We start from the raw sequence: 18,108 nt of genomic DNA, 5'->3' as shown, positions 1-18,108 counted from the left end.
GACATTGTATATATACAATTCTTTGTTGATGGTTGGGCGGTCGTGCCCTTTGAGCTGACCCTCACTCTTCCTTTGAAGTTAACATATGTTACTTGTCACCCGTGCCCTTGGTTTACTTCATGCACATGACATGCCTATCGAATGGGCATGTTTCCCAACACCCAAGCTTTGTGTGGGCATGCCTTGGACACATGACCACTCAGTTTTCCTCTGTAATATGCAATTTCATCAAGGCATTTGAACTCGGTTCTTTAACATCTACGCATGTCATTTCGGTCACAGATTTCCCTTCATCATGGGTATGTCATCGCATGGAACCCCTTACACGATGCCCATCATGCATGATTCACCCATGTTATCACATAGGCACCTTTGACTTCGCAAGGTGCCCAAATTGGTGGGACTGTCACACAACTTGTCGCATGGCCCCACCAATGTTTGGTTTTTCACCACTTCAAGTCGTCATGGGTTGTATAAGCCATCTTGGGGTGCACCTTCATGCGTGCTCAAGCCTAAGGCCCTAACAAATGCTCTCAAATAGGGGGGTTTCTGTGCCCCCCCATCTTCCAGCCTCCCCTAATGACCCCCTACTGTGCATCACAAATTTTACAACATGAGGGGATTGTTCTGCAAAGAATGTAACACATACCCAACACCTGTATGTAAGAAGGATACATCCTATATGGTTTACACAGTAATGCATATAGGCCTAACTCAACAGGGCTTTACCAAAAACATGGAGAGAAAAACTTCCTTATGGCTAAGTTTTACATCTTAGACTGAAAAATTAGGGCTTTAGATACAATGGATCATGCACACTCTCACATATTTACATCACCTTAAATAAGGTACAACAAGCATTCAAAACATTCTACAACATAAAGATTTCCATCACTCTTTCTAGAAATCATATGCCCAAAATATAAACCTTTCTCATCACCATTGTTTTTGTTACATTTCAAATAAAATATATGAAAAAAACAAACCATACAGCCATGTAAATAAGATCAATAATACACCATGATTCATCATTCTTTTAAAACTCCACCATCTCATAAATTTTAACATTATCTCATAAAATAATGATTATCTCAACCTCCTAGTCTTCCTTTCCTGGCATTTAATAAAACCACTTTTGAATAAAGGTATGATTTATTTTCGCTAAGAAGAAGTATAATCTTCTTTCTTTTTCATTTCACATTTTTATATAAACCATTAATTTTGACACTTTCAACATGTGGAATCAAAATTAAAATAAAAATAGGTAATTGCATTTCATTTAACGACAATGGGTTATGTTGGGTTGTGTTAAATGCTTTCCATGACTAGCCCACATAGTTCACTGGGGGGTTAGAGGGGGGGCGGAGCCCACCTTCATTGTGCTGATTGTGTAGCGAGGGGGGGGGCTCATAGGGGGTTCGAGGCGTACCTGTAACCCGACTTTATGGGGTCTGGGGCAGCGCCCCAGAAAAGTTTGGTTTTGGACCCTATGTTAGCTTGGGCAGACCCACCTATGGTTTTGTGCATGATTTTCGCACATGTTTTTTGGACGCGATGGTTTTCGGTCCATGGTATTGGATGCTTCGACATGTATAAATATATATTGTAACATTGAAAGGAACATAATGAAAAATGAAGCTGGTAGTCCCGGTTTTGGGATCCAAGGGAAAGTTCTGTGTATATGTGTTCTACGTGTTATGCTCTCACATTGATTATTTTCTGTGTTTTAGAATTCGTATGCAGGTAATTTCTATACGGGGTTAAAGTCCTACATTTGGTATCAAAGATATTTTGGCTTCAAGGGGACGTGTTTATTGCTGAGGGGTTTCGCTCGAGCTTGTGGTAGACCCTCTTTAGTGTGAGATCTGTGAGCTCAATTATGGTGGTGAAAGACAATGGTGAGTAGTGGAAAGATAGAGATTGAGAAATTTAATGGTCAGAGTTTTGAGTTGTGGAAAATCAAGATGGAGGATTTGTTGGTGGATAAAGATCAGTGGATCACAGTAGATCTGAGTACTAAACCAACGGGAGTGTCTGATGAAGAATGGAAGAAGTTGGATCGAAAGGCAAAGAGCACAATACGGTTGTGTGTCTCAGATTCATTATTGTTGAATGTATCAGGGGAAGCTACGACAAAGGCTTTGTGGGACAAGTTAGGGACTTTGTACCAATCTATGTCTCTGGTGAATAAACTGTTCCTGCGCAAAAAGCTGTATAACCTGAGGATGAAAGATGGAGACTCGGTGATGGAGCATATGAACGCATTTAATACTGTGGTAAGTTAGTTAGCATCTGTTGATATTAAAATTTCAGATGAAGATAAGTGCATTAGTTTGTTGTGTTCTCTACCAGATTTGTGGGATAGTCTGGTTATTGCAATATGTAGCAATGCAATTGCCTTACGTTTTGATGAAATAGTCTCATCCTTGCTGACAAAGGAGATGAGACGGAAAAATAGGGAGAGCCAGAATGGTGATGCCTTGTCTGTATGAGGTCGCTCCCAGAATAGAAACAAAAATAAGTCATCGAGTGGGAGATCTAAATCTTCAGAAAAACCTATAAAGGTGGTGTGCTAGAAATGCAGAAAGGAAGGGCACTACAAAAGGGACTGTAAATCTAAAGCTCCTGATAAAGGAAAGGGATCTAATGATGCTCCTTCTACAAAGGTGAAAACCACCTTAGATGAAGGTGGGGATGTTTACTTGGCTTCTTCAAGTACACATGTAGATCATGAGGCATGGTTAATTGACTCAGGTGCATCATTTCACTTCACTCCCCATAGAGAGTGGTTCTGCGAGTATGAGAAATATGATGGTGGTGATGTCTTTTTAGGGGATGATAGGAAGGCTAGAATCATTGGTCATGGAAAAGTAAAGTTGAAGTTGCAAGGTGGAAGGTTTAGAACACTTCTGGGTGTTCTGCATATTCCTGCATTAGCCGGAAATCTGATTTCTGCAAGTAAGCTGGATGATGCAGGTGTAAAAACAGTGTTCGAGAAGGATACCTACAAAATGGTTCGGGGAGCACTAATATTGATGAGGGGAGTTTGAATTGGAACTTTGTACAAGCTGCAAGCACTACAACAAAACCAGCGATTTGCGCCAGATTTTAGTGCATTTTTTTTGTAATTGTGATGAGCAACCTGGCGCTAAATTTGGCTCTATTGTACAATTTTTAAAGCGTCCTTTTTTGCACCTGATTTTGCATCCTTTTTCACGCTAGATTTTGCATCATTTTTTACACCAAACTATGCATCATTTTTTGCGTCAAATTTTGAACCAAGATTTGCATCTTATTTTATGACAGGTTTTGCTTCTAGTTTTGTGTCATTTTTTGCATCTATTTTTCATTCTCTTTTGCTTCCTATTTTGTGTCATTCTTTGCTTCCATTTTTGCACCATCATTTGCATCAAGTTTACACTGTATTTTGAATCCAATTTAACGTCTTTTTATGCATCCATTTTGTGTCAGTTTTTGCATCTAGTCTTACACTAGTTTTTGCTTCTATTTTTGCACCAACTTTGGTGCCTATCTTTGCACCATGTGTTGAATTTGATTTAGCACCAAATTTTGCATCCATTTTTGTGCCCATTTTTGCATCTTTTTTTGGACCATTTTTTACATCCACATTTACGTTTGATTTGTCTCCATTTTTCCCATCTCATTTTGCACCATATTTTGCGTCATTTGTTTCATCCAATTTTGCATCATTTTTAACACCATCTCTTGCATCTAATGTTACATCATTTTGAGCATCCAAATTTGCATTTATATTTGCATCTTATGTTGAGTCATGTGTTGTGTCCACCTTTGCATCTTATTTTGTGTCTAATGGTACATTCAATTTAGAGCCATTTTTTACGTCCACTTTTGTATTTGTTTTTGCACCAAGTTTTGCATCCAATTTTAAGCTATTTTATGCCCCTTTTTGCACCATTTTTTTGTGTCTACTTGTGTCGAATTTTGCATCATTATTTACACCGACTTTTTCATCCAATTTTGCATTTTTTTGGTGTCTAGTTTTACATCGTTTTCACCATCCAAATTTGCATCTTTTTTTGCCTCATTTTGTGTCCACATTTGGATATAATTTTGTGTCTGAATTCGAGCCTAAATTTGCATGTGATTAGGAATCATTTTTTACATCCAATATGGCATCCTTGGTTTCACCTTTTTTCAGCCCCATTTTGCATCTTGTTTTATGTCTTTTCTTACATCTTTTTTGCACCCAAGTTTGCATCCCAAATTTACACCATTATTTGCATCATCATTTGTCATATTAATTTGTAACGTTTTTTGCTTCTTTTTAACGCTCAACTTTGCATCTTATTTTACATCTAGTTGTTGTCTTTTTTTGCATCTAATTTGGTGCCCATTTATGTGTCCTTGTTTTTGCCCAATTTGATATCCTTTTGTATGCCATGTTTTGTTCCCTTCTTTGTGTCAACTATTGCACAATTTTTCACTTCTAATTTAAAACACTTTGTATGTCAATTGTTTGCATTTTGTATTAATTCCTAGTTTAACATCCAATTTTACTTTCAATTTTGCATCCATGGTTACATCCGCATTTGACTTCTTATATAGAGTATATTTTTCTTTACATATATGACCCCCTTTATAGATTCATAGTGAAATATATGATAGTTTCTAAATATCATTAAAGCAGATATCACAATTCAAAATCATTTGTAAAGAAATTTAAGAGAAATTGACAACATCCATCCAAAAAAATAACAATGTGTCATTAACAATTTTCAAAACATGTATAAAATAGCAACATAATACTAATAAAATCAATATTATTTTTAATCAAAACAAGTAAAATTTAAATATGATTAACAAATCAAAATATTTCATGAATATCATTATTCTATGATAAATTAACAACATACATAAATCAAACTCATCGTATGATTACAAAATCAAAATGTCTCATTGATATAGGGTAAATTCACAACACCCATCTAAACATAGCAATGTCATTCTACACAATAATTTCTTCATAAAAAACAATGCATGTGCATGCCTAGCTACCACCACCAAGATCATCCTCATGATCATCTTGACCATCCTCATTACTCTGATCCACATCATCACCAACACCGCAACTATCATCATCATCTCCTCCTTCACCACCATCATCCTCATCCTCATCCTCATCATCTCCTGATATATGTTGAACATAATTTGGATCATCGTCTTGGCAATCATTACCTATAGCATTCTGACAAAAAAAATCAATATTACATGTTAGTATTAATTACATAACACAACGCATGTTTTTGTTATACAATGTTAACCATAAAATGAGGTAAGATATAATATCTAATAGTACTAAAAAATAAAATGAAAATATGGTTTAAAAGTATATTGGAAATCCAACTAAGATTATATACCATAGAGTCCATCCAAACAACAAATTCAACCCATCTCTTTTGCTACAGCACCTCCTTTTCCAAATGATTTGGAGGTCTTCCATATTTTAGTTCCTATCAATCAGTAAATAGGGAGAAATTAGATAACAATGACTTTCTTCTAGTACAAAATTTATTAAAAAATATCACATGTTTAATATACTTACAAAGGTTGTTATCAGTGCTTTTAAACCTTTCTGGCCACTACGATGAGTGACTTTTGTCTTGGTTAACCTCACCTTGGATGCCTTGTCCTTAAACATAAACCAATTCAATTTATTTTCACACAAATACATGTCTAAGATACTTATAAGTATTAATACATTCTAAATAATGTTTAATGAAAAATTCAATACCTGAATGCTCTCATTGCCGGCTTTTCTTTGTGCATCCAACTTCTCATATGATTTTACAATTTCTTTCCATACTTTAAAAGGTATGTCAATAGGTCTTTGTTTCAGACTTTGATCTTGAGGCATTTTTTTAATTTTTCTTGTTTGGGTAAAAATTTTGGTTAAAAAAAACCGAACAAGTAATTCACATCAATGGCATGGGGACTCTATGGATATGTGTAAAAAAATAGCTATAAAGAAAACATCCAAAAAACATATGAGCTCTCCCTTTGATGGTCACTTGGGGCATATCGCTGGAAAGGAACAACTCCATTTTCGAAAATCAAGGACAATCCTTTCTCAAAGTCCTTCCTAATATTTGCTCCAAATGTCTTAAAATGAAAAACAAAATTCAAACGTCATCCTTAAACATCTCCCTTAAATATAAGGTTGGACCATAAATTCTTCACTTTTATTGTTATCGGCTCTGGAATGATTTTTCTATATGCAATTATATAATGAAATATGTGTGCACTAATGAAAAAACATTGAGTTTCATTTTTCATAATCACAAACAATGAAAAAAGAATCACACATAACTAGCATCATTTTGGAAATTTTATATTTATTAAAAATCTTTAACATGTTTTCCTCCCATATCTCATAAAAAAGGTGTGAAATTTTTTATATACTGTCCAATAAGCACTACAACAAAACCAGCGATTTGAAGGTTTTACACTAAGTTTTTCAACATCGAACTTACTAGGGCTTGCACCACCGGGGTTATTAGTAAGAATCTCATGAGGTTTGCATAGCCATGATTATTAGAATCAAAATAGTAGGATTTGCACTAAAAAACAGTTCATAGAGCTTTCCTGCTGGGGAGAAAATCACAAGTTCAACTTCTGCAGTGCAGAGCACCGAGAGCTCGTAAGCTTTCTTCAGCAATCCACCTACGTTTGGAAAATGTAGCCTGCCTACTGGCGATGTTCTCAATCCTCTTCCTCTGCATCTTTCCCCTCACTATTCTTGTATGTCCTCTTTCGTTTTTCCCTCCAAACAAACCCTCTCAAATTGAGAAAGCAGAACAACTCACTCGATGAGAATCCGAATCCAATTATCACTTCTAACAATAACCCAATATGATACCAGAAGTGATTACACAAAACCTCATTGACTCTTCATTTGTTTGGAAAAGAGCCAAGCATATACTTCTGACGAGGGTTTCCGTCTCAAGTCTGGCTCACAGGACGTCGCTTAGTCAATTGCGAGAAAAGTTTTCCACCTGCCTGTCACATACGGTTTGTCACACTATATATTAAAATAAGGTTGATCATACTAACAATAAGGTTGTATAGTTTAAAAGGAGGGCTCTCCTGACTGCATTTGGTTGGTTTATAGAAAAGATTGCTGGAATGTGTAATGTGAATGCTCTACTAACTGTTTTTTAAGCATTTGGAAGTATTAAAACCCCCTAGGATAATTAATGTAAGACCTGTTAATTAATGTGTAAAGATGGCTATTGTCCTTGGGCTACCTTAGCTGTTCGTGTTTAGTGATCTGTGGTATTATGACTCCTCAAGTCACTATTAAACCATGAGAACCATGCCCAGGCAAACTAGTGTGACATTGTGGATGAGAACCAAAACTAGACTCCTATAACCTCCTTTTTCATCCTTTAAATTGCAGAATTAACTAACTGTTCTAGTAATCATTCTTGAGCACCTGAAGATGTGCACCCTAAATAATAAGAATAATACCCTGTAACATATGAATAGTCCATCATGCGCATGTAGGATATGCACATGAGGTCCAATAAAATCAATAACCAGAATACCAGGTGCTATTAAAGCCTCTACAGGTTGATATATATGAATGTTACAGTGTGCAGGAGTATGATTCAATTCCATACGAAAATACAAAACATCTGATAGGATTTCCTTATACCTCATAGGCAAACAACCATTGTCCCTTCTATAGATGAGCAGAATAAGTGCTTGGTTCTCTACACTAAATAAAGACAAAGTATAGTACTTATTGCTGACAAAATAGGATTTAAATCGTGGTTCAATTGCTTGACATTCAGCTGGTCACAGAATTGTAGAGTGCATAATCATAAGTGATGTTGCGAGCCTCATTGCTCAAAGTCTAAGGGTCTTGCGAGCCATAATCACAGCCATGTATGGCATATCTTGTGATTATGGCATTTTATGAGGTCAATTCTTGTGAAGACATTTCAGTTTATAATAAATTTTGAACCTCAACAGAGTTTTGGCAAGACCTAGCTGACCTAGGACATCAACAACACAGCTGATATGAATGACATAATCTAGCCTCAAGAGGGAGCCTCTTTTGTTTCATCACTCTAACAATCTATGAAGTGGTGGAAAGCATAACAACTTCCCCTTGAATATGACACCTAAACTGAGTACAAATCCTAAATGATGCAACCCTTGGTGCATGTCTCTCAAAGTATCGATATTTCAAATGTTGAAAGCTCTTGTGCCCATTTGATATGCATTCGATTGCAGTTCCCCTGAAGAAAGAATCTTATAAAGGTGAGGCCATGGCCAATATGTTAGCCATATCCATTGGAGTTGCCATTGCTTGACAAATTTAGTGTGATCAGTCCCACCATGATTCACATGGGCTTCTACTCAACACTGGTTGTTGCTATTGTAAGAGTCTTCAAGCTCGTTGAACCCATAGTATTGATAAGTGTATTCTTTGGGTCTCTGGTTTTCAAATTCTGCTTATGTTTTCCTCTCAGTATCATTATTTCAAATGCTGAAACCTCTAATTCCCATTGCTGTGTATTTGATTGTGGTTTCCCTGAAGAAAGAAGCTTATAAAGGTGAGCCCGAGGCCAATATGTTGGCCATATCCATTGGAGTTACTATTTCAGCTTATGGGGAGGCCAAGATGAATGCATGGGAGGTGATTCTCCAGTTAAGTGCAGTTGCATGTGAGACTACCCAATTGGTTCTCATACAAATTCCACGAACATCAAAAGGGATTAAGTTGAATCCCATCACATCTTTGTTGCTCCTTGTTGCCTTGTTTTTCTCAGCACCCCCGGGCCTTAGTAGAATACCCATTTCTGATAATCAGGGTCTCTTCCTTTGATTTGGATTACATGACATTTCTGCTTGTGCCTTGGCTCTTAATCTTGCAGTGTTTCTTCTGATAGGAAAGACTTCAGCCTTGACTATGAATGTTGCTGGTCTTGTCAAGGACTGGCTGCTCATAACATAATCTGTCTGTAATAAATGAAAAGGTTACAGTCATAAACTTGAGTGGGTGTGGACTGGCTTTTCTGGCTGTCTGTTACTATAATCATTTGAAACTTCAAGCTCTCAAGTCCAATGACAACCAACCAAAGTACCTCAGCAGTGCAGCTGATGCCAATGATGAAGGAGAAGGTTTGATAATGACGAGTGGGAGATTCTCAATCAGAGATTTAGAACCAGTAGAGAAAAATCAAACTCAAGCTTCAGGATTAGGTATTTAGATCATTAATATTGTCTTGTGCTAGAGATTACTGTTCTTGGATTGGCTCCTCTATGCCCAGATCTATTTGCAGGGAACATGCCAGTCATTCACAGTGAAGAAGATAATGACAAGATTAGTGTATAATGATGGACAGGATGGTGCCATGGTGCCAACCTAAATCTCAAGTAAGGAGACATCTGTTCATCAATTTGTCAAGAAGCATGGCCTACAATTCAACTGCTCTAAGCCTATCACTTCTTCCACCTGTCAAATAAATTGTTTCCTGTTTGTTTAGTTGACTATGGTTCTAATAAATATACTATTGTTTGATGTAAAAAGACAAAACAAAACAAAAAATATGGAAAGTTGTGACCCCATTTTCTAACTACAAATTGAAATCGGATTACCATAGTGACCACCTCTGCTTATTGGAATCAAAAAGGGGGTGGGTTAACCCAATACGATACCAGAAGTGATTACACAAAACCTCATTGACTCTTCATTTGTTTGGAAAAGAGCCAAGCATATACTTCTGACGAGGGTTTCCGTCTCAAGTCTGGCTCGCAGGACGTCGCTTAGTCAATTGCGAGAAAAGTTTTCCACCTGCCTGTCACATACGGTTTGTCACACTATATATTAAAATAAGGTTGATCATACTAACAATAAGGTTGTATAGTTTAAAAGGAGGGCTCTCCTGACTGCATTTGGTTGGTTTATAGAAAAGATTGCTGGAATGTGTAATGTGAATGCTCTGCTAACTGTTTTTTAAGCATTTGGAAGTATTAAAACCCCCTAGGATAATTAATGTAAGACCTGTTAATTAATGTGTAAAGATGGCTATTGTCCTTGGGCTACCTTAGCTGTTCGTGTTTAGTGATCTATGGTATTATGACTCCTCAAGTCACTATTAAACCATGAGAACCATGCCCAGGTAGACTAGTGTGACATTGTGGATGAGAACCAAAACTAGACTCCTATAACCTCCTTTTTCATCCTTTAAATTGCAGAATTAACTGACTGTTCTAGTAATCGTTCTTGAGCACCTGAAGATGTGCACCCTAAATAATAAGAATAATACCCTGTAACATATGAATAGTCCATCCTGTGCATGTAGGATATGCACATGAGGTCCAATAAATTCACTAACCAGAATACCAGGTGTTATTAAAGCCTCTACAGGTTGATATATATGAATGTTACAGTGTGCAGGAGTATGATTCAATTCCATACGAAAATACAAAACATCTGGTAGGATTTCCTTATACCTCATAGGCAAACAACCATTGTCCCTTCTATATATGAGCAGAATAAGTGCTTGGTTCTCTACAATAAATAAAGACAAAGTATAGTACTTATTGCTGACAAAATAGGATTTAAATCGCGGTTCAATTGCTTGACATTCAGTTGGTCACAGAATTGTAGAGTGCATAATCATAAGTGATGTTGCGAGCCTCATTGCTCAAAGTCTAAGGGTCTTGCGAGCCATAATCACAGCCATGTATGGCATATCTTGTGATTATGGCATTTTATGAGGTCAATTCTTGTGAAGACATTTCAGTTTATAATAAATTTTGAACCTCAACAGAGTTTTGGCAAGACCTGGCTGACCTAGGACATCAACAACACAGCTGATATGAATGACATAATCTAGCCTCAAGAGGGAGCCTCTTTTGTTTCATCACTCTAACAATCTATGAAGTGGTGGAAAGCATAACAACTTCCCCTTGAATATGACACCTAAACTGAGTACAAATCCTAAATGATGCAGCCCTTGGTGCATGTCTCTCAAAGTATCGATATTTCAAACGTTGAAAGCTCTTGTGCCCATTTGATATGCATTCGATTGCAGTTCCCCTGAAGAAAGAATCTTATAAAGGTGAGGCCATGGCCAATATGTTAGCCATATCCATTCGAGTTGCCATTGCTTGACAACTTTAGTGTGATCAGTCCCACCATGATTCACATGGGCTTCTACTCAACACTGGTTGTTGCTATTGTAAGAGTCTTCAAGCTCGTTGAACCCATAGTATTGATAAGTGTATTCTTTGGGTCTCTGGTTTTCAAATTCTGCCTATGTTTTCCTCTCAGTATCATTATTTCAAATGCTGAAACCTCTAATTCCCATTGCTGTGTATTTGATTGTGGTTTCCCTGAAGAAAGAAGCTTATAAAGGTGAGCCTGAGGCCAATATGTTGGCCATATCCATTGGAGTTACTATTTCAGCTTATGGGGAGGCCAAGATGAATGCATGGGAGGTGATTCTCCAGTTAAGTGCAATTGCATGTGAGACTACCCCATTCGTTCTCATACAAATTCCACGAACATCAAAAGGGATTAAGTTGAATCCCATCACATCTTTGTTGCTCCTTGTTGCCTTGTTTTTCTCAGCACCCCCCGGGCCTTAGTAGAATACCCATTTCTGATAATCAGGGTCTCTTCCTTTGATTTGGATTACATGACATTTCTGCTTGTGCCTTGGCTCTTAATCTTGCAGTGTTTCTTCTGATAGGAAAGACTTCAGCCTTGACTATGAATGTTGCTGGTCTTGTCAAGGACTGGCTGCTCATAACATAATCTTTGTCTGTAATAAATGAAAAGGTTACAGTCATAAACTTGAGTGGGTGTGGACTGGCTTTTCTGGCTGTCTGTTACTATAATCATTTGAAACTTCAAGCTCTCAAGTCCAATGACAACCAACCAAAGTACCTCAGCAGTGCAGCTGATGCCAATGATGAAGGAGAAGGTTTGATAATGACGAGTGGGAGATTCTCAATCAGAGATTCAGAACCAGTAGAGAAAAATCAAACTCAAGCTTCAGGATTAGGTATTTAGATCATTAATATTGTCTTGTGCTAGAGATTACTGTTCTTGGATTGGCTCCTCTATGCTCAGATCTATTTGCAGGGAACAGGCCAATCATTCACAGTGAAGAAGATAATGACAAGATTAGTGTATAATGATGGACAGGATGGTGCCATGGTGCCAACCTAAATCTCAAGTAAGGAGACATCTGTTCATCAATTTGTCAAGAAGCATGGCCTACAATTCAATTGCTCTAAGCCTATCACTTCTTCCACCTGTCAAATAAATTGTTTCCTGTTTGTTTAGTTGACTATGGTTCTAATAAATATACTATTGTTTGATGTAAAAAGACAAAACAAAACAAAAAATATGGAAAGTTGTGACCCCATTTTCTAACTACAAATTTGAAATCGGATTACCATAGTGACCACCTCTGCTTATTGGAATCAAAAAGGGGGTGGGTTAACCCAATACGATACCAGAAGTGATTACACAAAACCTCATTGACTCTTCATTTGTTTGGAAAAGAGCCAAGCATATACTTCTTACGAGGGTTTCCGTCTCAAGTCTGGCTCGCAGGACGTCACTTAGTCAATTGCGAGAAAAGTTTTCCACCTGCCTGTCACATACGGTTTGTCACACTATATATTAAAATAAGGTTGATCATACTAACAATAAGGTTGTATAGTTTAAAAGGCGGGCTCTCCTGACTGCATTTGGTTGGTTTATAGAAAAGATTGCTGGAATGTGTAATGTGAATGCTCTGCTAACTGTTTTTTAAGCATTTGGAAGTATTAAAACCCCCTAGGATAATTAATGTAAGACCTGTTAATTAATGTGTAAAGATGGCTATTGTCCTTGGGCTACCTTAGCTGTTCGCGTTTAGTGATCTGTGGTATTATGACTCCTCAAGTCACTATTAAACCATGAGAACCATGCCCAGGCAGACTAGTGTGACATTGTGGATGAGAACCAAAACTAGACTCCTATAACCTCCTTTTTCATCCTTTAAATTGCATAATTAACTGACTGTTTTAGTAATCGTTCTTGAGCACCTGAAGATGTGCACCCTAAATAATAAGAATAATACCCTGTAACATATGAATAGTCCATCCTGTGCATGTAGGATATGCACATGAGGTCCAATAAAATCACTAACCAGAATACCAGGTGTTATTAAAGCCTCTACAGGTTGATATATATGAATGTTACAGTGTGCAGGAGTATGATTCAATTCCATACGAAAATACAAAACATCTGATAGGATTTCCTTATACCTCATAGGCAAACAACCATTGTCCCTTCTATAGATGAGCAGAATAAGTGCTTGGTTCTCTACACTAAATAAAGACAAAGTATAGTACTTATTGCTGACAAAATAGGATTTAAATCGCGGTTCAATTGCTTGACATTCAGCTGGTCACAGAATTGTAGAGTGCATAATCATAAGTGATGTTGCGAGCCTCATTGCTCAAAGTCTAAGGGTCTTGCGAGCCATAATCACAGCCATGTATGGCATATCTTGTGATTATGGCATTTTATGAGGTCAATTCTTGTGAAGACATTTCAGTTTATAATAAATTTTGAACCTCAACAGAGTTTTGGCAAGACCTGGCTGAGCTAGGACATCAACAATACAGCTGATGTGAATGACATAATCTAGCCTCAAGAGGGAGCCTCTTTTGTTTCATCACTCTAACAATCTATGAAGTGGTGGAAAGCATAACAACTTCCCCTTGAATATGACACCTAAACTGAGTACAAATCCTAAATGATGCAGCCCTTGGTGCATGTCTCTCAAAGTATCGATATTTCAAATGTTGAAAGCTCTTGTGCCCATTTGATATGCATTCGATTGCAGTTCCCCTGAAGAAAGAATCTTATAAAGGTGAGGCCATGGCCAATATGTTAGCCATATCCATTGGAATTGCCATTGCTTGACAACTTTAGTGTGATCAGTCCCACCATGATTCACATGGGCTTCTACTCAACACTGGCTGTTGCTATTGTAAGAGTCTTCAAGCTCGTTGAACCCATAGTATTGATAAGTGTATTCTTTGGGTCTCTGGTTTTCAAATTCTTCCTATGTTTTCCTCTCAGTATCATTATTTCAAATGCTGAAACCTCTAATTCCCATTGCTATGTATTTGATTGTGGTTTCCCTGAAGAAAGAAGCTTATAAAGGTGAGCCCGAGGCCAATATGTTGGTAATATCCATTGGAGTTACTATTTCAGCTTATGGGGAGGCCAAGATGAATGCATGGGAGGTGATTCTCCAGTTAAGTGCAGTTGCATGTGAGACTACCCAATTGGTTCTCATACAAATTCCACGAACATACAAATTCCCCTTTTTAATGAAGTGGCCTCCTTAAGAGATGACAGAAATTAGTTCTGGGCCAGAATGTATATCAGCAAGAATATTAGCATCACATAGTCATTTTAAACAAGTTCAGTGCACCAAATTAATATTCGTCAACACATTCCAGCTCAGGTACAATGTTTCACAGGACCCAACACAACTTACTCGCTGAAATGAAGATATTACAGCCATATAAACCACATTTACCCCAATGTAAATTACTCAAAAATGTATATCATCAGAATAGTGACATTACGTACTTAATTGAGCAAGAGTACAGTGCACAGAAATGAAAGACTCAAAGAGGAACCTGGTCCATATCAGTGGGAAATATATTGATAGAATGGTGGCTCTTCTTATGGTGTAGCAGTGATCCCTTTTCCGAATAAAGGATATTCTACATGCTGTTTTGATATACATATTAGGCCAGAATTACAATAAAAACTGATAGGAAAGAGACTGATATCAGATTTAAGAAGACACAGACCTTACATTTAATTCAGCCATACAGACAAAATAAAAGAGGTAAAGAGAACCTGAAATACACAGTGAATTCTTAAGGCAGTGGACAGTCTTATATTGTTTGCAAAATTCCAGAGTATAAATTGGAAGAAAACCCTCCTAATCTCTGTCTTTCTCTTCCACAACATGTCCAGAACTCCTCCAGTAAATCTGAGATAGTTTGGCACTGATAAGGGAGATGTACGCACAGGTAACAGGATGATATCAGCTCTCACACCCAGGCAGAGGTATCATGGCCAGTTTGTTTTCAAGGCAGCCTCCAAATCTGTAATATGTCCCTCACACCAAAGAGAAAACTCAAACTTGGACCCTTCAATAAGAGTACGCTCAGCCAGGAGTAAATAAAGCCTTGATGCGGATATAAACTTGGTCTCTCAAAAAACAGAACTTGGCCCATAAGTCAGAACTTTTTACCCTTCAGAACTGTTTACTTCAACTCAGTCATGTACCAAACTTCTGGCCCTTTCACTGCTGGAAATTCATCATTACATCACTGACTAATTGTGGTGATTACACTCTTGATAACATACTATTCATGGTAACAATTTGTCCTAGATTACTGTGGTAAATGTGCTTGTATCAGTTCACTGCTCACTCATGTCATTGATTACAAATCTGCTCTTGAATTACTGTGGTAAAATGAGCCTTAAGGCTGGTATATTTCCCCAATATTGATGCCTTAGCCCTATTTCATCAGATGCAACTGGCAGACGTGAAACCTAACTCAGTCACTTTGGTAAGTGTGCTCCTGGCATGTGCGCATTTAGCATCGCAGAAACAATGTAAGTTGATTCATGGTTATATAATTAAAGGTGGATTTAACTCTAATCTTGTTATAGTCACAGCCCTAATTGACACATATGCCAACTGCGGCATTTTAGAGGTTGCACACCAGTTGTTTGACCAGATGTCTGAAAAAAATGTGGTATCATGGAGTGCAATGATTGCTGCCTATGGAATGCATGGTCTTGGTGAGGAGGCAATTTCTCTTTTTCACCAAATGCAGATGACGGGCATACTGCCAAACCACATCACCTTTGTTTCTCTTTTGTCTGCATGCAGCCATTCAGGCCTGGTGCTTGAGGGCAGACAATATTTCAATTCTATGGTTCAATATTATTGCATTGTTCCCAGGGTAGTGCATTATGCATGCATGGTTGATCTCCTTGGCCGAGCTGGGCATCTACATGAGGCATGGGACTTGATTAAAACCATGCCTTTAGAACCAGGTGCGAGTGTGTGGGGTGCTTTGCTTGGAGCATGCAGAGTTCACTGCAATATTGAGCTGGGGCAATATGCAGCAGAGCAACTTTTCGAGTTAGAACCTAAAAATGCTGGATGTTATGTACTGCTGGCAAACATCTATGCTGCAGCTGGCAGATGGGAAGATGTAGCAAGGGTAAGAACAATGATGAAGGACAGAGCGGTTAAAAAGACTCCAGGTTACAGCTGTACTGAGGTAAATAATAGGGTTCATGCATTTGTCATGGGAGACAGATCACACCCTCAATCAGAGGAAATTTATGAGATGCTGGAGACTTTGGAAAGGAAGATGGAGGCAGTGGGGTATGTTCCAGATACAAATTTTGTACTACATGATGTGGAGGAGGAGGTGAAGGAAAGTATGTTGTCTACTCACAGTGAGAAGCTGGCCCTTGCTTTTGGGCTAATAAGCACAAGCCCTGGAACCCCACTTTGGATTACAAAAAACCTGCGCATTTGTGGCAACTGCCATAGTGTTACCAAGCTCATCTCCAAGATTGCTATGCGAGAAATTTACATGAGAGATGCAAACCGTTTTCATTATTTCAAGGATGGAATGTGCTCTTGCAAGGATTACTGGTGATGTTGGTTTCATTGCACTAGCAACATAAGCCCATGATTAGGGACAAATGTCGCTCCACGTGTTGTTTTACATTGTGCAGTAGCCTGTTTGTGGAAGATCTTGTTTCCATTAATTAGGCTTTGGATCTTGTTTCCGATCATCATCAACAGGCGAACAAAACATCGAGAACCCGATAAAAACAGATCTTACTAAAAAGGAGAAAAATTAGAAGTAAATAACTGCCCAAATGCATCTTCCTTATAGTCAAGGTCCCATTTATGTGCACAGGAAAAGGGCCACCGAAGAGGCCATGAAAACAACTTTCAAAACAAAATCATGAAATAGCCATGGATTAAGAAATTTACATGTCAAGAAGGACATCCTCCTCTTCTTCGCCCGTGGTGACAGTAACCTCCTCAAGCTTAACAATGGGTGCAACCTGAGCTCCAGTGTCCTCTTCCTTTCCGGCATCATCCTCGTTCTCTCTCGAATTGTCATCTACTGCCCGTGTAAGAACAGGATCCTCCTGAGTTCCAGCCATCCCAATACCAGATAGTGCACAGAGGGAGGTCTCGAATGAAATCGATGGATCCAAAATATGCCAGAAACTCGCCCAATATCAGACACGAATGCGAAACCCCGAGGATTTTGGACAAAGGATTTAACTGTGCAAAAATGCTTCGAAGGCAAAGGGCAAAGAGGTCGACGGAGAGAAAACACTCTATATAAGGGTTTTTGAGGTCGATGGAGAGAAAACACTCTATATAAGGGTTTTGAAGAGGGAAGGCCGGTAGCTGTTAAAGATTGAGAGTAAAAGTAGCATCGTTAAAGATAATATAATAAATTATTACAGGGATGGTTGGGGGGTTTCAAAGGGAGAGAAGGCGATGGAATAACCCCTAAATCATCTCCAACATGAGAGGCCTACTTCATTCATGTTGTCATGTTGGGACCAGAGGTTGTTGTGCGTTTTTTGTTTTCACAAATTTGAACTCTTTCCTCGGTGATATATTATTGTGTTTATTGTAATAATAATGGGATGGGGTTGAGGGGTTTGTAAATGAGATAAATATGGAAAAGTAATATGAAATATTGGTTTTAAATTATTATAATAAGTATTGTTGTGGTTGATCCATGATAAGTTGTAGGGTAGTTGGTTTGTATGGGGTTTAGTTGTTACGAGGTCTTAAGTTCAAATGTCATGGGGAGGGGTTGAGAATGGAAGTCATTTTTGGGGCATCAAAACTATTCTAAGGGGCATCTTCCACTGAGCTTTACACAATCCTCGATGTTGAGGATGAAAATAATATGAATATGCCAAGCTCACTCTACAGCCTAGTATGGTTACAACCATGTTTG

The 18,108-nt window shown here is 38.0% G+C and overlaps 1 protein-coding gene across 2 annotated transcripts; it reads right to left on the bottom strand.

Moving 5' to 3' along the window:
- Positions 1 to 4,914: 4,914 nt before the first annotated feature.
- Positions 4,915 to 17,612, bottom strand: LOC149175118 (ran-binding protein 1 homolog b-like). 2 transcript variants are annotated; one of them, XM_089419518.1, is made up of 3 exons: positions 5,585 to 5,804; positions 5,400 to 5,492; positions 4,915 to 5,227 (listed from the first exon to the last, which is right to left on the bottom strand). In XM_089419518.1, exons 2-3 carry the CDS (start codon positions 5,409 to 5,411, stop codon positions 5,030 to 5,032), a joined length of 210 nt encoding a protein of 69 aa, XP_089275644.1. In that variant the 5' UTR covers positions 5,412 to 5,492; positions 5,585 to 5,804; the 3' UTR covers positions 4,915 to 5,029. The 2 variants fall into 2 exon arrangements, with proteins under 2 accessions (XP_089275644.1, XP_089275645.1); XM_089419519.1 differs by lacking the exons at positions 5,400 to 5,492; positions 5,585 to 5,804 and adding an exon at positions 17,115 to 17,612.
- Positions 17,613 to 18,108: the final 496 nt, after the last annotated feature.

Source organism: Pinus tabuliformis, chromosome 4_1 (genome assembly GCF_031772625.1).
Source record: "Pinus tabuliformis cultivar Carrire ecotype Pingquan chromosome 4_1, CPIR1, whole genome shotgun sequence".
In the NCBI taxonomy this organism is placed as follows: domain Eukaryota; kingdom Viridiplantae; phylum Streptophyta; class Pinopsida; order Pinales; family Pinaceae; genus Pinus; species Pinus tabuliformis.
Note: the sequence above shows the minus strand (reverse complement) of the source record. Positions and strands in the feature narration are given on the sequence as shown.